General features: G+C 31.3%; 1 protein-coding gene across 1 annotated transcript in view; it reads right to left on the reverse strand.

Annotated features, from left to right (window-relative positions):
* Positions 1–214: 214 nt before the first annotated feature.
* actn3b (actinin alpha 3b) overlaps positions 215–22229 on the reverse strand; it is a 65203-nt gene continuing 43188 nt past the window's right edge. The window contains exons 13-21 of the mRNA XM_073836470.1: positions 19034–19142; positions 18780–18920; positions 12345–12527; positions 12103–12237; positions 10320–10499; positions 10000–10146; positions 8637–8702; positions 8378–8536; positions 215–2212 (exon numbers count right to left, since the gene is read on the reverse strand). Coding sequence (XP_073692571.1) covers positions 2054–2212; positions 8378–8536; positions 8637–8702; positions 10000–10146; positions 10320–10499; positions 12103–12237; positions 12345–12527; positions 18780–18920; positions 19034–19142 — 1279 coding nt within the window. The 3' untranslated portion in view covers positions 215–2053. The remainder of the gene's footprint in view (positions 2213–8377; positions 8537–8636; positions 8703–9999; positions 10147–10319; positions 10500–12102; positions 12238–12344; positions 12528–18779; positions 18921–19033; positions 19143–22229) is intronic.

Below are 22229 nucleotides of genomic sequence, written 5' to 3' on the forward strand. Positions count from 1 at the left end.
TATTATTACGAACAAAATTGACAAATTAGTTATCATTACATGAAAGACAACGTGAAAGAAAAATATTCAAAGCTTAAATCCCTGAAACCCACAGCTGACTGCTGAGAAAAACTTTTGGCCTTCATCTACTGTAAATCCATCCATAAGCTCCCCCTACTGGAGACAACCGAGATAAACACAATCAACTACAGACAACACAAAACACAGATACAGATAGAGCCGATTGAGACGTTTTATTCTGGGTTTTGTCGGTTTAACTTTTAATACTGTGTTTGAAAAGCGAATGAGGATAATGGAGACCCACAGGAGACAGAGAGGTGATCACAATGAGGCGATCTGAAAGGTCAGTGAAATGCTTTTTACCCAGAAATCACATCATGGTGGATAATAATCAACAAACAACATCTGAAATCTGAAATTATTTCAATATCGCCAATAGAAACTAGAACATCTCCTTAAATAACGTCAAGGCCTGCCTGAGGATGAAGGTATCAGAACCTTCTGCCTCCTTCCAAAACATCCAGAACATTCAATTTCTTTCCTTAAAAGAACCAGATACCTTCTCTTCACGACACTGCTTTTAAAGAAATAGTTCCCCTAAAATTAAAAACTCTTATCATTTACTCACATTCAAAACCAGAATGTCTTTCTTGTCTTCGCACGTTCTATATACGGAAGTTCCCGCCACAACTATAAAAATAACACAGAGGAACAATTTGGAAAACTTTTTCAGAACGATTTTTTTTTCCAGCTGATGAACGGTAAACAATTGACAATCGAAACGCAGGCAGAAGACGTAAAAGAAAGCGCGGGCTTTTAATACAAAGACCGTTATTGTCCGTTGGTGTGGAGGCTATAGTTGATGTAAGACTCATATTAGAGTCAGTTTTTCACAAGATCACATATATCTTCAGAACACCTTAAGTGATTATAGACGCCTTGACAGACCACCTAAACACACAAAATATGAATGTTTGGAACAAGAGGGTGAGTAAATGATGAAAACTTTATTTTTTGAGGGAACCATAACTTTAAATTACAGGTGTGTGAACATTAAACTCTTACAACACTGTCTTGTACGTACCTGGCCTTTACAGTCGGTTTTAAGGCAAACCTGGTTCTCGTTTAGCTCTTTGGCTAGCAGAAACCTTTCCGGTCAGTACAACACATACACTCTGCCATAACATCTTTAAATTCATTTACTGGCTTTGGTTGATAATTTTGGCACAAACTCTCCAAATAAAAGGAAAACAGATCATGAATTTGCTTCCGAACAGTGAAGACGTACATCATAAGTGATAATAAGGGGTAAACATGACAACAAAACATACAGAGACATGACGTTCTGTGTAGAGACTATTGAGTTGTTCTCACAGTTTCATATTAAGAAGACACTTGACAGCAGTAGTGCTTTTTGGGGTCTTAAAATACAGTACAGACTTAACAAATTAATGTCTGTAGAATAAACACAGCGTGCATCTTCACAAGCGCTCTTTAGCATCAACAAACACACTTTTTAATATACCTTTTATCATTTTGGAAGGTTTTATTAGGCACAGAGAGGGAAAATTTTGGGCTTGGTGTGCGAAAGTCCACATGAATCAGTGTTTATAACCTGTTTGACTTTTACGTTGTGACTGCAGCTCTATGACTATCTCTGGCCTGGATGACCTCATCTGAAAACGAAAGTCGTTTCGGAGCAAGATATTATATTTCAATGAAAGATTTTTGTTGGTGTAACTGATGAATCGTTCACAAAAACGTGAATTAGCAACGTGAATATGACTGATTTTATGCCATGTTTACTTTAGATGCATATTGCAGGGTTTGGCATCCAATCTGAGTGACAGTGAGATTAAAAACCCCCGTCTTTTACAGGGTGAATGTAAGACCAATATGATGGTAAAGCTAGAAGACAGAAAAACAGTAAGGGGAAACGAGGGATATTATAAACTCCTTGGCAGATCGAAAGCTACATTTGGGGGCTTGGAGAAAACGAGAGGAGAGAAAAAGATAAGAGGAAAGAAAGAGAAAAGAAAGACATTTAGAGCGCTTATAAATCACTCTCTCCGTAGAGGGCACTGGAGAAGGAGATGTAATCCAGGGCTCCAGGGGCCCCGTCGGTGCCGATGTACTTGGTCATGCGGCTGATGCAATACTCGGCCTGCTCGGGTGGGAGTTCACGACGAAGCTCCTCCACAGTGATGTAAGACTGAATGACAAGAAGAGACACTTTAACATCAACTCACCAACTGTACTAAAACTAATACTAAAAATGTGCAAATAAATTATTCTGAGGATTTCAGACACTATGGCAAGCCATTTTAACATTTAATCCTTAAAACGTCCAAGTATCTATTTTCATGATACTTGTACTTAGTACTTCTATTAGTATCTATTAGGTGCTAGTACTTATTCATTAGCGACTAGTGCTTATTCTTTAGTTACTAGTACAATTTTAAAAGATACTAGTACATATTCATTAGATACTAGTACTTATTTATTAAATAGGGACAGCTGTGGCCTAATGGTTAGAGATACTTGTACTCACCAACTGTACTAAAACTAATTCTAAAAATGTGCAAATAAATTATTCTGAGGATTTCAGACACTATGGCAAGCCATTTTATCATTTAATCCTTAAAACGTCCAAGTATCTATTTTCATGATACTTGTACTTAGTACTTCTATTAGTATCTATTAGGTGCTAGTACTTATTCATTAGCTACTAGTGCTTATTCTTTAGTTACTAGTACAATTTTAAAAGATACTAGTACGTATTCATTGGATACTAGTACTTATTTATTAAATAGGGGCAGCTGTGGCCTAATGGTTAGTAGTGTTGTTTTTGGCGGCCGATTTTAATTTTAGTTTTAGTCTAGTCTTTGTGTGAAGCTCTCATTTTAGTTTTTAGTAGTTTTAGTCACGTTCATACTCTTTTTAGTCTAGTCAAGTTTTAGTCGACTAAAAGTCTGAGCATTTTAGTCTTATTTTAGTCAGAATTACCCATGACTATTTTCGTCTAGTTTTAGTCGACGAAAACTGATGACATTTTAGTCTAGTTTTAGTCGACGAAAACTGATGACATTTAGTCAATTTTTAGTCAATGAAATTTTATTTAACCCAGTCAATATAGTATAACTACCTAGTTGTATAGACGAAACCAAAGTTTTCTTTTAGCCAAACCAATTTCAAACAAGGTTATCTTATTATATTATTGTTAGGCTACCTTATAAACTCAAAAATACATCTATTCCAGACATGGAAGATGCTCTAATTTGAAATTACAACATTTATTTTACATACCAAACATGTTAGAATTACACACACATAAATTGAAATAAAATAAATAAAAACAATAAATAAAATAAAATAAATAAAATAGCATCACATGACAATGCCAGAAAAAAAAATACATTCAAGTTCAACAAACGTGACTGCTTCGTATTCTGATTCAAACACGAACCCCTTGTGCAGGTTTCAAGTGTCATTCACTTGTTTATTAAGAATAAATCATAATACGAATAAATATATACGTGTAGTTTTGTGCATGTTTATTTAGTAGTAATTCCCGCTTCAAAAGCACTTCTAATTAATAATTAGTCAATTTAACAATATTCTTAATTTACTTTGATCATCTATGGCTACACAAATCATGCTTGTACTTTTATAAGTTTATTTACAGATTAATTAATTTGTGTAAGTAAAATATTTCTTATGGTTTTCGTAGCACAAATTGATTCATTTTATGAAACTGTCCAAAAATCGCTTTGACATCTGGGACGCAAAACAAACGTTTTCCACCTTTGACCGCGAGATGTCATTAGAGTAGAACGTGTTGAAAAGCTTGCTTTGAAAAGCTTCATTTTCATATCACTACTAAAGAGTATACAGTAGGAATAACTGTATGTGTCCTTTCTTCTTTTTCTCCCAAAGACGAACCACAGCTGACCAGCCATCGCTCCCTTTCTCTGTGTCAGACTTAACTTTGTTTGTAGTCGTCTTCTAATAATGCCGCGAGTGTGGGTTGAGGGAGTGACGTCGTCTGCGGTTTAGGCTAATCCCTTCTAGCTCTGGCTACTGGGCACGAGACATCAATTTAACGTTATAACATTTCGTTTCGTCTAGTTTTCGTCGCCGAAAATGAAGAGACATTTTAGCATAGTTTTTATTTTGTAAACCACATTTAGTCTCGTTTTTATTCGTCAACGATATTGTATTATACATTTTATTATAGTTATCGTCACATGACCAGCATTTTCGTTTCGTCTCGTCTCGTTTTCGTCATGTGATAAAGGTTCGTTGACGACGATATTTAGTCATAATTTTCGTTGACGAAAGCAACACTAATCGTTAGAGATACTTGTACTCACCAACTGTACTAAAACTAATACTAAAAATGTGCAAATAAATTAATTCTGAGGATTTCAGACTCTATGGCAAGCCATTTTAATATTTAATCCTTAAAACATCCAAGTATCTATTTTTTTAATGATACTTGTACTTAGTACTTCTATTAGTATTTATTAGGTGCTAGTGCTTATTATTTAGTTACTAGTACAACTTTAAAAGGTACTAGTACTTTTTTCATTAGATACTAGTAATTATTTATTAAATACTCATACTTATTATTAGATAATAGAACTTATTCATTAGATACTAGTACTTATTTCAGCAGTGACTAGTAACTATACTGTTGCTACTAGTAACACATTTCAAATTTTTGCCATTGACATCTATGGGGATCTGTCATTCACATATTAACCATTCAGTTTTGACTAGTAGCTATTCCATTTGTGACTAGTACACAAGTCTTACATAATAGTAGCTTACATACTAGTCAGAACTGAATAGTTATTATCGTAATGTCTGATTCCCATAGAAGTCAATGGCAAATCTGTAAAATGTGTTACTAGTAAAAGTAGAATAATTATAGTCACTGTTGAAATAAGTGCTAGTATCTATTAAATAAGAATCAGTATCTAAATTTAAGCAACAGTATATTTTAAAAAGTTACTAGTGGCTAAAGAATAAGCAAAAGTAGCTAATGAATAAGTACCTAGTACCTATTGGAACAGATACTAGTAACCAGTGTTGGGGTTAGTTACTCAAAAAAGTAATATATTACATATTACATATTACTCTCAAAAATAGTAATGCCTTACTTTACTTTATTACTCCCTGGAGAAAGTAACTAGTTATATTACTAGTTATATTACTAGTTACATTTTTTTTTCTTACACAAAAAACTGTTATTCTAAACAAAAAAGCATGACCTACTGCGTGCATCCAGTGCATACGCGATCTCATAAAGCTCTTATAACACAATGGATATTATGCACAATTAATCTTTCATAAAGGTCTACGTGTGTTGTAATTCGTAAGCACGCAATATTCAGCACTGTTCAAAACTTTTGAGCAGTGAGTGAATTCTATCTTAAACACCATTGATTGGCGATGTGTTCCAAAAATCAGCAGATGGCTACATTGCTCATGCTGCAAACAAGTTTTAAATCGAAACTGCCTATTCTTGCTCTTACTAATCATATATGTTGTTCTTGCTGCTTTTGTGCAATAGATGAATAACATTTTTTTTTTTTTTTTTTTTAGATATTTTATGTTTAGATATTTCTATATTGCGTGAGTCCCGCGAATCATTTTATTTTCCCGCATCCCGCACACACACACACGAGTCTCTACCCGCCCGCACCAGCACACGCACTTGTCCATCAAGTTTTGTCCCGCGCCGCACTCTGTTGCGTTGGGTCCCGCGGGTTTGCAGGTCTCTATTTGCAAGTGCCGCTCTGCTGCTGGCTGCCGGGTGTCGACCAATCGGTGATGGTAATTTAATGATACCTCGTGCCAAACCCAGACCAATCACTGTTCCATTCACGCCCCCCTTCCCTTCCCTTCTGTTCTCTGTGTTGTCGTGTGCCTTGTGTGTGATGAAGGTGCTACTGGCAAATGTAACGCAAGTAACTAGCTCGGGAAAACTGTAATAATATTACAATTTTCAGACGAGTAATGCCCTACACTACTAGTTACTGAAAAAAGTAATATTATTACAGTAACGCGTTACTTTGTAACGCGTTACACCCAACACTGCTAGTAACTAAAAAAAAGTACTAGTAGCATGAAAATAGATATTAGTCTGTTTTTAGGATTAAAAGTTAAACAGCTTGCCATATAAGTAATAGTAACTAATACATACTAACATCTAATGAATAATAACTAGTATCTTTTTAAAAGTTACTAGTACCTAAAGAATAAGCACTAGTAGCAAATGGATAAGTACTAGTACCTATTGGAACAGATACTAGTAACAAAAAAAAAAAAAAACTGTACTAGTAGCATGAAAATAGATACTAGTATATTCTGAGGATTAACTGTTAAACAGCTTGCCATATAAGTACTAGTAACTAATACATAATGTCCCGGTTTCACAGACAGGGTTTAGGTTAAACCAGGATTAGGCCATCATTCAATTAAGACATTTATGTAGTTTTTAAAAAAAAAAAAATCCTTAGGTAAACAAAAAAACTGACATATTTTAAGATCAGTCAGTGCTAGTTTCTTTCAGTTTAAACAGCCCAGACATGCATTTTAGTCTGGGACTAGGCTTAAGCCTTGTCTATGAAACTGGGGGAATAACTAGTATCTAATGAATAATAACTAGTATCTTTAAAAAGTTACTAGTACCTTACTAGCTTGCCATACAAGTACTAGTAACTAATAAATAAGTACTAGTATCTAATAAATAATAACTAGTATCTAATGAATAATAACTAGTATCTTTATAAAGTTACTAGTACCTTACTAGCTTGCCATATACGTACTAGTAACTAATAAATAAGTACTAGTATCTAATGTTTAATAACTAGTATCTTTATAAAGTTACTAGTACATTACTAGCTTGCCATATATGTACTAGTAACTAATAAATAAGTACTAGTAACTAATAAATAATATCTAGCATCTTTATAAAGTTACTAGTAAATTACTAGCTTGCCATACAAGTACTAGTAACTAATAAGTACTAGTAACTAATAAATAATAACTAGTATCTTTATAAAGTTACTAGTACCTTACTAGCTTGCCATATACGTACTAGTAACTAATAAATAAGTACTAGTATCTAATGTTTAATAACTAGTATCTTTATAAAGTTACTAGTACATTACTAGCTTGCCATATATGTACTAGTAACTAATAAATAAGTACTAGTAACTAATAAATAATATCTAGCATCTTTATAAAGTTACTAGTAAATTACTAGCTTGCCATACAAGTACTAGTAACTAATAAGTACTAGTAACTAATAAATAATAACTAGTATCTTTATAAAGTTACTAGTACCTTACTAGCTTGCCATATACGTACTAGTAACTAATAAGTACTAGTAACTAATAAATAATAACTAGTATCTTTATAAAGTTACTAGTACCTTACTAGCTTGCCATATACGTACTAGTAACTAATAAATAAGTACTAGTATCTAATGTTTAATAACTAGTATCTTTATAAAGTTACTAGTACATCACTAGCTTGCCATATATGTACTAGTAACTAATAAATAAGTACTAGTAACTAATAAATAATATCTAGCATCTTTATAAAGTTACTAGTAAATTACTAGCTTGCCATACAAGTACTAGTAACTAATAAGTACTAGTAACTAATAAATAATAACTAGTATCTTTATAAAGTTACTAGTACCTTACTAGCTTGCCATATACGTACTAGTAACTAATAAATAAGTACTAGTAACTAATAAATAATATCTAGCATCTAATAAATAATAACTAGTATCTTTATAAAGTTACTAGTACCTTACTAGCTTGCCATATATGTACTAGTAACTAATAAATAAGTACTAGTATCTAATGAGTAAAAACTAGTATCTTAATAAAGTTACTAGGAGCTAAAGAATAAGTACTAGTAGTAGCATGAAAATAGATATTAGTATGTTTTGAGGATTAATTGTTAAACAGCTTGCCGTTTAAGTGATAGTTACTAATAAATAAGAACTAGTATCTAATAAGTACTGGTAGCTAATGAATAAGCACTAGCACCTAATTTAACAGATACTAGTAGCAAAAAAGTACTAGTCCCATGAAAAAAGAAATTAGTATGTTTTGAGGATTAACTGTTAACGGCTTGCCATATAAGTGATAGTAACTAATAAATACTAGTATCTAATAAGTATTAGTATTAGTACTAGTAGCTAATAAAGAAGCACTAGCACCTAATTTAACAGATATTAGTCGCAAAAAAGTACTAGTCCCATAAAAATAGATGTTAGTATGTTTAATGGATAAAATGGTTTGCCATACACACAAATGAAATAAAGAGAAGAGGCACTTGATGTTGATCTCACCTTGTCAGAGGCCAAGATCTTGAAGGAGGCCATGACCTGTTCAGCAGTGTCGGTTTCAGCGGTCTCACGTGTCATGAAGTCGATGAAGGCCTGGAAGGTCACGACGCCTGTGTTGTTGGGGTCCACCAGAGTCATGATGCGGGCGAACTCCACCTCACCCTGACAGAAGCCAACAATGAGATTTAAGAATTATGTCACAGAAGTCACAGTGCATTTGAAGGTGTTTTGTATGAGTGGGCAGAGTTTTCTCATCACTCACCAGATCGTAACCCATAGAGATCAGACATGCGCGGAAGTCGTCGGGGTCCATCATGCCGTTTCTCTTCTGCAAGTTAAGAAACAATAGTAAATGCACTTGCATACGGTCACATATAATAAAAATATATTTAAAATAATAATAAAAAATAGAAATGACAAAAATGCTAGAATTTTTACTAAAATTAAAATGAAAACTAAAAATATAAAAATAATTCAAAATAAAGTGAAATGAAACATTTGATTTAAAAAAATGCAAATTACATAAACACTCCAAAATTACCAAAAATAAATATAAAAACAATTAAAAGTAAAGTGAAATAAAACATATATTTAAAATAATACTAAAAAATAAAACTAAATGAAAAATATACAAAATAATGCAAATTACCAAACACTCCAAAATTACCAAAACTGTATTTAAATTACAAAAGAGTAAATATATACAAAATCAAAATGAAACACAAAAATGACAAAATGTTAACTAAAAATCAAATGAAAACTGAAAATATAAAATAATTCAAAATAAAGTGAAATCAAAAATAAATTTAAAACAATAAAAATAAAAAATGGCAAAATGTTAACCAAAATTAAAATGAAAAATTAAAATAAAATGACAATATAAAATAATTCAATAGTAGTTCAAAATAAGGTGAAATTAAACATTTGATTTGAAAACAAAAATGCAAATTACATAAACACTCCAAAATTACTCCAAACTAAATATAATATAAAAAAAGAAATATAAAAACAATTCAAAATAAAGTGAAATAAAACATAAATTAGACAAAATTACAAAAATACAACGCAAAAATGGCAAAATGTTAACAAAAATTGAAATGAAAACTGATAATATAAAAATTATTCAAAACTAGACAATTGATTAAAAATAATGCAAATTACAAAATCACTCCAAAATTACCAAAAACTAAATATAAAAATAATAATAATAATAAAATAATACATTTTTAAATGAAATATAAAGATTTTTAATAAAAATAAATAAAAGACAAAAAAACTAAAATGAAATTTACAAAAAAAAAAAAGAAAACATGAAAATAATGAAGTTACTTCCCAACACTGATACTCTTAAGCAGGGTTGCCAGGTTTTCACAACAAAACCCACCCAATTGCTGCTCAAAACTAGCCCAAAGGTAGCACAATCGCATTTCGAGTGGGGTCCCCCAGTAAAATTATCAGTCCAGGGGCTAAATATTACATTCTTGTGGTCGCTTCAACCCGCGGACATGAAAAACAACCCGCGGCAACAGTATAAAAGTAACCCAATTCCACGGGAAAACCTCAGACTTGGCAACACTGCTCTTGAGACAACTGTGAATGTGTGTGATTCTGAGCGTCTCACTGACCCTGTCGAAGTGGTTGAAGGAGGCTCTGAACTCGTTGAGCTGCTCCTGGCTGATGCCCTTGGCGTCGCGGGTCAGGATCTGGTTCTCCACCTCGTTGATGGTGCGAGCGATGGTGGTGAGCAACTGCTCCCAGCCCACACGGATGTGCTGCAGGAGGGAATGACGGATGATGCCAGAATCAGAGCCAGGGTTAACTGCTGCGGGCACTTTCCTTTCATAATGCTTACTCTAATGTGCTTTTGTTATGTAATATGCTCGGTTTAATTGATATTTTTTTGGCAGAGCATATTTTTAAAACCTTTGCTTTTGTGTGTGAATACCTCCATGGTGTAGTTGGTGTGTTTGTTGTCGAAGATGAGCGCCTCCTGAATGAGCTGGTGATCTCCTTCCAGTTTGTCGATGTTGGATTTGTAGTTGATGATGTTCTGCTCGTACTGCTTCAGATTGTTCATCTGTTCCTCCAGAGAGCCGGTGATATCCACCGACACGTGACCGATCTCCTAATAACAGCAAACCGAGAGAGAACCGGTCAACAAATGTGCATTCAAAGAAAAAAGAGAGAAAAAATAAATAAATAAACTAAAAGAGGCTAGTGACTAAAACTAAGTCATAAAGGCATTTTTATTACTTGATATAAAATAAATAACTTAGTCAACTTATTAAACTCTCTCTTATTAGTTAGCTAGGAAACATTTCTTATTATAATTTAGTTTAAATTGATGCTTTTTAGTTACTTTCCAACACTGGTACCCTTGAAAATTTAATTTTAAATTTAATTAAAAATGAGTGGAGGCTTGAGGCAAAAGTGCCACTAAAATGAACAAAAAATCCCTCAAATTCAAGATAAAGAAGCAAAAATAAATAAAATAAATAAACCAAAATGACAAAAATAAACAACAAAAATTTGAAAGAAAAATTAAAACTAAAAATATAAAAATAATTTACAATGAAGTGAAATTAAACAATTAAACAAATCATGAAAATTACAAAAGCACTTAAAAATAACAAAAACTAAAGCCATTCAAAATTAAGTAAAATAAAACATACTCTCCAAAATGACCAAAACTACATATAAAAACAATAAATCATAAAATTATTATATTATATATATAATTATAAATAAAAAAACTCTATTTAAAATAATAATAATAAAAATGAAAAATATAAAACAAACAAAAAAGCCAAAATGTTAAGTAAAATTAAAATGAAAGCTGAAGATTGAAATTGAAATTAAACAATTAATAAAAAATAATGGAGATTACAAAAACACTCCAAAATTGCTAAAACTGAATATAAAAAATAAACTGAAATAATAATTAAAAAATAAATTTTAAATAATGATATAAAAATCAAAATGACAAAAATACAACACAAAAATGCCAAAATCTAAACTAAAATTAAAATGAAAACTGAAAATATAAAATAATTCAAAATAAAGTGAAATAAAACATATTTAAAATACTAAAAATCAAAAGTAAACACAAAAATGCCAAAATGTTAACTGAAATTAAAATGAAAATATAAAAATAAAGTGAAATTAAACAAATAAATAAATAATGCAAATTACAAAAACACTCAAACATTACAAAAACTAAATAAAAAAACAATTCAAAATAAAAAAGAAATTTAAATAATAATAAAGTACAACTGACAAAAATACAACAAAAAATAGCCAAATGTTAATTAAAATTAAAATAAAAACTGATAATATAAAAATAATTCAAAATAGACAATTGACTAAAAATTGTCAAAAAAGTAAAATTACCAAAACTAACTAAAATTACAATAAAAACAAAAAACATGAAAATAATGAAGTTACTTCCCAACACTGATACATTTGTATCTTTGTATTTTATTTTATTTTATTTTAACTATTTAACTATTATTATAGTTTTTTTTTTTTTTTTTTATTAATGAGGGCCACAAAAATGCCATCAAATTCAAGCTAAACAAGCAGAAACTGCCCCAGCACAACTAAACTAAATTCACTAAAACAAATCAGACATTTGGAAAAAGTCTATGATTACTGCTTTTAGTAACTTTTCCAACACTGATAACCAGTAACTTCCTTAGATCTGATAGTTTGGTGTTGAACGAGCTCACCTCCATCTTGTTCTGAATCCAGGGTCCGATGATGTTGGACTGAGCGGCGAATGAGCGCCTCAGCCTCTCGTTGGCCTGTTGCCTGGCAACCTCCTCCTGCAGCATCTGGTCTCTGTGGGGAACCAGCTGCTTCACCTGCAGGGGGCGACAGATCGGAGACACATCTGAGTCTGTCTATGCGTCCAGAAGTGAAGTACACGACTAGCCATGAGCTTTGTACTGCGTTTGTACTCTGTACTCACAGCCTCCCATTTGTTGGTGACGTCCTGTGGACTGAGGACTGTGTAGGGGTTGACTCCGACCAGTTTGATGCCGTAGGTCTGAGCGATCTTGGTAATCTCGTTCTGGATGCCCATGATGGCCATGCGCTCCTTGTCGGCTTCTGGCAGGGTGGCCTTAAACTGGTCGTGAGCTGTGATCAGACTCTGGAAGATAAATGGAGGTTTAACATTAACATTAAAGGAGCGATTATAAAGAAAACCATCTACATAGGATAATATAGTGTCAACTTAACCAGAGGTCCCCAGCTCAAATTTTAGATTTTGCTAATATTTATTCTCAAGAAAGATAGACATGTATAGTGATGAATGCCAAAATATTAAATGTCATGGATGAATATTTACTGAGTAATCCTCTATTTTTAGTGGGAGGTCAAAATGGCAATTTTCACTTTGGATTCAGTAAAGTTACAGAGCGTTAGAGAGGACTTTAGAAAGATGGCAGCATCATTATCTCATTTTTACACAAATATTGGTAGCTCTATTAGTAATATCTGTTGACTTTAGCAATCTTTGTTGCATTATGTGCCAATGGGGATCATTTAAAAATGGAGAAACAGCACTTTTCAATTTTTTTTTCCCAAAGTTTGCATGCCTGTAACTCAAGAAGTATTAAAGATATCCTAATGCCCTTTTAGATATTGGGTCTTAACAAACTGTTTCAATATGGCTCCAGGAGTAAATTGTTAAAATGAACATTTTCAGTGGTCAAAAACCAAATGTGGGTCAGTTTTAAAAAAAATGAGACTAATATTTTTGCTAATATTTATTCTGAAGAAAGATAGACATGTATAGCGATGAAAGCCAAAATATTATATTTTATTGATGAACATTTACTGAGAAATCCACTATTTTTAGTGGGAGGTCAAAATGGCAAATTTCACCTTAGCTCTATTAGTAAAATCTGTTGACTTTAACAATCTTTGTTGCATTATGTGCCAATGGTGATCGTTTAAAAATGGAGAAACAGCACTTTTCAAGTGTTTTTCCCCAAAGTTTGCATGCCTGTAACTGAAGAAGTATTAAAGATATTTTAATGCCCTTTTAGATATTGGGTCTTAACAAACTTTCCTTTTGGCATCTTTATTTCTAATGCCCTATGAGATTCAGTTAAAATACACATTTTCAGTGGTCAAAAACCAAATGTGAGTCAGTTTTTAAAAAATGAGACATATTTTTGCTAATATTTATTCTGAAGAAAGATAGACATGTATAGTGATGAATGCCAAAATATTAAATGTCATGGATGAATATTTACTGAGTAATCCTCTATTTTTAGTGGGAGGTCAAAATGGCAATTTTCACTTTGGATTCAGTCAAGTTACAGAGCGTTAGAGATGACTTTAGAAAGATGCCTGCATCATTATCTCATTTTTACACAAATATTGGTAGCTCTATTAGTAAAATCTGTTGACTTTAACAATCTTTGTTGCATTATGTGCCAATGGGGATCAATTAAAAATGGAGAAACAGCACTTTTCAAGTGTTTTTCCCAAAGTTTGCATGCCTGTAACTCAAGGAGTATTAAAGATATCCTAATGCCCTTTTTAGATATTGGGTCTTAACAAACTGTCCTTTCGGCATCTTTATTTTTAATGCCCTGTGAGATTCGATTCCAGAAAAATTGGAATTTCAATATGGCTCCAGGAGTAAATTTTTTAAATGAACATTTTCAGTGGTCAAAAACCAAATGTGGGTCAGTTTAAAAAAAATGAGACTAATATTTTTGCTAATATTTATTCTGAAGATAGATAGACATGAATAGCGATGAAAGCCAAAATATTACATTTTACTGATGAACATTTACTGAGTAATCCACTATTTTTAGTGGGAGGTCAAAATGGCAAATTTCACCTTAGCTCTATTAGTAAAATCTGTTGACTTTAACAATCTTTGTTGCATTATGTGCCAATGGGGATCGTTTAAAAATGGAGAAACAGCACTTTTCAAGTTTTCTTCCCCAAAGTTTGCATGCCTGTAACTGAAGAAGTATTAAAGATATTTTAATGCCCTTTTAGATATTGGGTCTTAACAAACTTTCCTTTTGGCATCTTTATTTCTAATGCCCTATGAGATTCAGTTAAAATACACATTTTTAGTGGTCAAAAACCAAATGTGAGTCAGTTTTAAAAAAGAGACATATTTTTGCTAATATTTATTCTCAAGAAAGATAGACATGTATAGTGATGAATGCCAAAATATTAAATGTCATGGATGAATATTTACTGAGTAATCCTCTATTTTTAGTGGGAGGTCAAAATGGCAATTTTCACTTTGGATTCAGTCAAGTTACAGAGCGTTAGAGATGACTTTAGAAAGATGCCTGCATCATTATCTCATTTTTACACAAATATTGGTAGCTCTATTAGTAAAATCTGTTGACTTTAACAATCTTTGTTGCATTATGTGCCAATGGGGATCAATTAAAAATGGAGAAACAGCACTTTTCAAGTGTTTTTCCCAAAGTTTGCATGCCTGTAACTCAAGAAGTATTAAAGATATCCTAATGCCCTTTTTAGATATTGGGTCTTAACAAACTGTCCTTTCGGCATCTTTATTTTTAATGCCCTGTGAGATTCGATTCCAGAAAAATTGGAATTTCAATATGGCTCCAGGAGTAAATTTTTTAAATGAACATTTTCAGTGGTCAAAAACCAAATGTGGGTCAGTTTAAAAAAAATGAGACTAATATTTTTGCTAATATTTATTCTGAAGATAGATAGACATGTATAGCGATGTAAGCCAAAATATTACATTTTACTGATGAACATTTACTGAGTAATCCACTATTTTTAGTGGGAGGTCAAAATGGCAAATTTCACCTTAGCTCTATTAGTAAAATCTGTTGACTTTAACAATCTTTGTTGCATTATGTGCCAATGGGGATCGTTTAAAAATGGAGAAACAGCACTTTTCAAGTTTTTTCCCCCAAAGTTTGCATGCCTGTAACTGAAGAAGTATTAAAGATACTGGGTCTTAACCAACTTTCATTTTGGCATCTTTATTTTTAATGCCCTATGAGATTCAGTTAAAATACACATTTTCAGTGGTCAAAAACCAAATGTGAGTCAGTTTTTAAAAAATGAGACATATTTTTGCTAATATTTATTCTGAAGAAAGATAGACATGTATAGTGATGAAAGCCAAAATATTAAATGTCATTAATAAACATTTAATGAGTAATCCACTATTTTTAGTGGGAGGTCAAAATGGCAATTTTCACTTTAGATTTAGAGTCAAGTTACAGAGGTGTAAAAATGACTTTAAAAAGATGGCAGCATTATTATCTTATTTTTGCACAGAGATTGGTAGCTCTATTAGTAAAATCTGTTGACTTTAGCAATCTGTGTTGCATTATGTGCCAATGGTGACCATTTAAAAATGGGGAAACAGCACTTTTTTCCCCCCAAGTTTGCATGCCTGTAACTCAAGAAGTATTAAAGATATCCCAATGCCCTTTTAGATATTGGGTCTTAACAAACTTTCTGTTGGCCATCTCTATTTTTAATGCCCTATGAGATTCAGTTCCAGAGATATTGGAATTTCAATATGGCTCCAGGAGTAAATTGTTAAAATATACACATTTTTAGTGGTTAAAAGCCAAATGATACTACTTTTCTTTTAAAGAGGAATGTCTGAAGAGCAAATAATGTTGAAACTATAAATGTATCTTGTTTATTTCTGACAAGACAACTGCATTAAAGCTGTCTGAGTGCCATAAATATTCTTTTTCCAAAGTCTGCGTGCCTATAACTCAAGAAGTATTAAATATATTGCAATATGATTTTAGATTCCGTATTTGCATTGTGAACAGTAATGTTTAGAAAACTAGATACACATAAAACTACATTTTGATATTGGATTAAACCATACAGGGCCTTAAAAATGAAGATTCCAAAAGAAAAGTTTCTTAAGAACCAGAATCTAAAATCATATTAACGTTAATACTTCTTGAGTTACAGGCACACAAAGTTTGGAAACATAGTATTTATGAGAATGTTCTATGCAATTGTTTTGATAGAGGGAAACAAGACACAATTCTAATTTCAACATTATTTATTCTTCAGACATTGTTCTTTAAATAAAATAAGTATCAGCTGTACACAAAGTGACCAACATTTTGTTTTCAACCGCCGAAAATGGGTGACGTTCAACAATCTGGACATGGAGCATCGCTAAGATCCCCATATCTCTGGTACTGAATAATAAAGGACCTTGAAAATTAAGATTCTAAAAGAAAAGTTTATGAAGAACTAGAATCTAAAATCGTATTGTCATATATTTAATACTTCTTGAGTTATAGGAAAATGTACTCCTGGAGCCATATTAAAATTCCAATATCTCTGGAAGTCATTTTCACCCCCCTGTAACTTGACTCTGAATCTAAGGTGAAAATTGCCATTTTATAAAATAGTGGATTACTCAGTAAACATTCGTCAATTACATTTAATTTTGTGGCTTTCATCAATATAACAAAATAAAAAAATTTGAGCCGGAGAGTTTTTTTAAATATGTTTGATTTGCCACAAAATGGCCCTATAGATAACAAAAGGAACAAGTTGAAAAGTATTTCCTTTAATAACCATCATAAATTATAAAACGGTTATTGGGAATAGAAAATGCTGTTCGTGTGCATGGCTTTTATTTAATAATGGGGGAGTAGTTTCATGTTGCTTAATAAAAGACTGTGGTGATCAATAGGTTTGCAGTGCATTTTACAGTGTTTTCTGCTTCAGTTTCATGTAACAAAAATAGACACAGCAACAAAGTTCCACTCGCACCTGTAAGTACGAAGCTTACGTATGCAGTCGGTGTGAATAATACAGCCTGCAAATGTGGCCGCTGAAATAAGTAAGCGCTGCTATGAAACACGTATTATTCAGAATACTTCAATGCATGTCATTTAAAAGAAGCTTTAATAAAACTGCTCATCAAAGGTAAAAGCCTTCTCCACCTCTGAAATGACACTTCTTTTCTGCTGAAGAAATTATGGCTGGAGAAAAATATGATTTTATTTTAATATGTTAAATTTAATATGTAGCCTTGTAGGACATGCAGACAAAAATATACATTGTGGCCTCAAATTAAAAATGTGTTCCTTTGTTTTACCTATAAAACAGTGTGAAAAAAAAAGTATACTGGAAGTTAAAGTATATTTTTCAAGAATGCTTTATGCATTAGGTATACTAATATGAATTTACTAGTTGCAGACTTGTAAGTGTACTATTTCAGTACTTCTTGGGAATAAATGGCCCACTTTTTAGTTTATAATGGCATACTTGTAAGTGCATTGAACCTGTAGTAAATAATAGACTTTTGTTTGCTCTAGTGAACTACACTACAAGTGAACTTATACATGAACAGTAAGATTTTTAATACTCTTTAAAGAAATGTCTTCTGCTTACCAAGCCATTTATTTGATCCAAAATGCCTCAGAGCAGTAATATTGTAAAATATGTTACTACTTATAAAAAACATTTTCTATTTGAATATAATTTAAATTGTAATTTATTCCTGAATTTTCAGCATCATTACTCCAGTCTTCATTGTCACATAAACTTTCAGAAATCATTCTAATATGCTGATTTGCTGTTCAAGAAACATTTATTATTATTATTATAATTATTATTATTATTATCAGTATTTAAAACAGTCGAGTACATTTTTTTCAGGAATAGAAAGATCCAAAGATAAGCATGTATCTGAAATAAAAATGCTTTTGTAACATTATACACTTTTTTGGGGAAAAAAAATATAGAAATTAATAATTTTATTTAGCAAGGGTGCTTTAAATTAATCAAAAGTCATAATAAAGACATTTATAATGTTGCAAAAGATTTCTATTTCAGATAAACGCTGTTCTTCTGAACTTTCTGTTCATCAAAGAAACCTGAAAAAATCTACACAGCTGTTTACAACATAATATTAATAATAATAAAAAATGGTTTTGAGCAGCAAATCAAAATATTAGAATCATTTCTAAAGAATCATGTGACTGGAGTAATGATGCTAAAAGTTTTGAAATCACAGGAATACTTTACATTTTTAAATTTTTAAATGAATTTTATTACAAAATTTAAATAGTAAAAATATTTTACAAATTTACTGTTTTTGCTGTACTTTAAATCAAATAAATTCAGGCTTGGTGAGCAGAAGACACTTCTTTAAAAAATAAATTAATTAATTAATTAAAAATCTTACTGTTCAAAAATGTTTGACTGGCAGTGTAGATTACTAGCTATATCCTTCCAGAATTTTTATTTTATTTTATGGAAGTACACGTTGAAGTATGCTATCAGTAAACAACTAGTTTAATACTTTTTATATTGTACTTTGTTATACCTTCATATATTGTATTAGTAATTAAAATATTTTAAATTAACAGGTCATGCTGCTAACCTGGATTTCCTCAATGCTATGCACGATGAACATGTCCTGCAGATCCTCCATGGCTCCGTCCATCCAGTTGTTGAAGGGCGCCGCCCTCTTGGCGAACTCAAGGTACAGCTGATCAATTGTCTCCCAGAGTTTTTCCACACGCTGGAATATGAAAGACCAGAATGAGCTTTGGTAATATGCAAGAAACAGATACAGATAATTTCCTGGTGAGCTTTTGTAGCAAGAGTTTGTTTGGAGTGTGTCAAGTGTTTGACCTCTAGAGCATCTCTTCTCTTCTGGGTCAGGGTTCCCAGGTTGTCCCACTGGTCGCAGATGCCCTGGCAGCGGGTGTTCACTGAAGCGGCATCATGATAGTCTAACTCACTAGACAGAGAGACAAATACACATGAGCACCTTGTATGAAGATCCTGTAAAAAGCCAGTTGTTTTAAATGTAGAACCTCATGAAAATGTTCAGGTAAAAAATGTTCACTAAAAATCAAAACCTTTGCACCTTTTTTACACTGCAAAAAAAATGCTTTTCGTACTTAGATTTTTTTGTCTTGTTTCCAGCCAAAATATCAAAAAAAAAAATCTTAAATTAAGAAGGATTTTCTAGAGTAAAAATTATTGTCACAAAACATAAAACAAGTCAAAATTAAGTGTGTTTCAGCTTGAAACAAGCAAAATAATCTGCCAATGTGGTAAGAAAAATAATCTTTTTTCTCTTTGAAATAAGATTTTTTATTTACTTACCCCATTGGCAGATTGTTTTGCTTGTTCTAAGCAAAAACTCACTTAATTTTGACTTATTTTTTCTGAAAACAAGAATTTTTTTTTTACTTGTCTAGAAAACCCTTCTTGATTTAAGAATTTTAAAATATTTTGGCTGGAAACAAGAAAAAAAATCTAAGTAAGAAAAGCATTTTGCAGTGTACTCCAAAAGTGTGCATATAAGTAGCTTAAAGTTACATGACAGTACCTAAAGTGTATATATTAGTTCCTAAATGGTACATATGTGTACCTTTTGAAAAGGTATCATCCCAGTAACAGCCTTTGTACCTTTTTTACACTGCAAAAAATGCTTTTCGTACTTAGATTTTTTTGTCTTGTTTCCAGCCAAAATATCAAAAAAAAAAAATCTTAAATTAAGAAGGATTTTCTAGAGTAAAAATTATTGTCACAAAACATAAAACAAGTCAAAAATAAGTTTGTTTCAGCTTGAAACAAGCAAAATAATCTGCCAATGTGGTAAGAAAAATTATCTTTTTTTCTCTTTGAAATAAGATTTTTTATTTACTTACCCCATTGGCAGCTTATTTTGCTTGTTCTAAGCAAAAACTCACTTAATTTTGACTTTTTTTTTCTGAAAACAAGATTTTTTTTTTTTACTTGTCTAGAAAACCCTTCTTGATTTAAGAATTTTAAAATATTTTGGCTGGAAACAAGAACAAAATCTAAGTAAGAAAAGCATTTTGCAGTGTACTCCAAAAATGTGCATATAAATAGCTTAAAGTTACATGACAGTACCTAAAGTGTATATATTAGTTCCTAAATGGTACATATGTGTACCTTTTGAAAAGGTATCATCCCAGTAACAGCCTTTGTACCTTTTTTACACTGCAAAAAATGCTTTTCGTACTTAGATTTTTTTGTCTTGTTTCCAGCCAAAATATCAAAAAAAAAAAAAATCTTAAATTAAGAAGGATTTTCTAGAGTAAAAATTATTGTCATAAAACAAGTCAAAATTAAGTGTGTTTCAGCTTGAAACAAGCAAAATAATCTGCCAATGTGGTAAGAAAAATTATCTTTTTTTCTCTTTGAATTAAGATTTTTTATTTACTTACCCCATTGGCAGATTGTTTTGCTTGTTCTAAGCAAAAACTCACTTAATTTTGACTTATTTTTTCTGAAAACAAGATTTTTTTTTACTTGTCTAGAAAACCCTTCTTGATTTAAGAATTTTAAAATATTTTGGCTGGAAACAAGAAAAAAATCTAAGAAAAGCATTTTGCAGTGTACTCCAAAAGTGTGCATATAAGTAGCTTAAAGTTACATGACAGTACCTAAAGTGTATATATTAGTTCCTAAATGGTACATATGTGTACCTTTTGAAAAGGTATCATCCCAGTAACAGCCTTTGTACCTTTTTTACACTGCAAAAAATGCTTTTCGTACTTAGATTTTTTTGTCTTGTTTCCAGCCAAAATATCAAAAAAAAAAAAAATCTTAAATTAAGAAGGATTTTCTAGAGTAAAAATTATTGTCATAAAACAAGTCAAAATTAAGTGTGTTTCAGCTTGAAACAAGCAAAATAATCTGCCAATGTGGTAAGAAAAATTATCTTTTTTTCTCTTTGAATTAAGATTTTTTATTTACTTACCCCATTGGCAGATTGTTTTGCTTGTTCTAAGCAAAAACTCACTTAATTTTGACTTATTTTTTCTGAAAACAAGAATTTTTTTTTTTTTACTTGTCTAGAAAACCCTTTTTGATTTAAGAATTTTAAAATATTTTGGCTGGAAACAAGAAAAAAATCTAAGTAAGAAAAGCATTTTGCAGTGTACTCCAAAAGTGTGCATATAAGTAGCTTAAAGTTACATGACAGTACCTAAAGTGTATATATTAGTTCCTAAATGGTACATATGTGTACCTTTTGAAAAGGTATCATCCCAGTAACAGCCTTCGTACCTTTTTTACACTGCAAAAAATGCTTTTCGTACTTAGATTTTTTTGTCTTGTTTCCAGCCAAAATATATTAAAAAAAATCTTAAATTAAGAAGGATTTTCTAGAGTAAAAATTAATGTCACAAAACATAAAACAAGTCAAAAATAAGTGTGTTTCAGCTTGAAACAAGCAAAATAATCTGCCAATGTGGTAAGAAAAATTATCTTTTTTTCTCTTTGAAATAAGATTTTTTATTTACTTACCCCATTGGCAGATTGTTTTGCTTGTTCTAAGCAAAAACTCACTTAATTTTGACTTATTTTTTCTGAAAACAAGATTTTTTTTTTTACTTGTCTAGAAAACCCTTCTTGATTTAAGAATTAAAAAATATTTTGGCTGGAAACAAGAAAAAAATCTAAGTAAGAAAAGCATTTTGCAGTGTACCCCAAAAGTGTGCATATAAGTAGCTTAAAGTTACATGACAGTACCTAAAGTGTATATATTAGTTCCTAAATGGTACATATGTGTACCTTTTGAAAAGGTATCATCCCAGTAACAGCTTTTGTACCTTTTTTTTTCAGAATATATGGAGTAATGATACTAATATGAATGTACTAGTAGCAATACTTCTTGAGACTAAATTGCACCGCTTTTTGGTTTATAAAAGTGTACTTTTAAGTATACTTAAAATATACTTAAATACTCTTAAGCAGTGTTCGGGAAAGTTACTTTTAAAACTAATACATTACAGTATTTTAAAAAAGTAGTTAATTACATTACTTAGTTACTTTATATGGAAAATAA

The sequence above is a fragment of the Garra rufa genome, chromosome 3, assembly GCF_049309525.1.
Source record: "Garra rufa chromosome 3, GarRuf1.0, whole genome shotgun sequence".
Taxonomy (NCBI): Eukaryota; Metazoa; Chordata; class Actinopteri; order Cypriniformes; family Cyprinidae; genus Garra; species Garra rufa.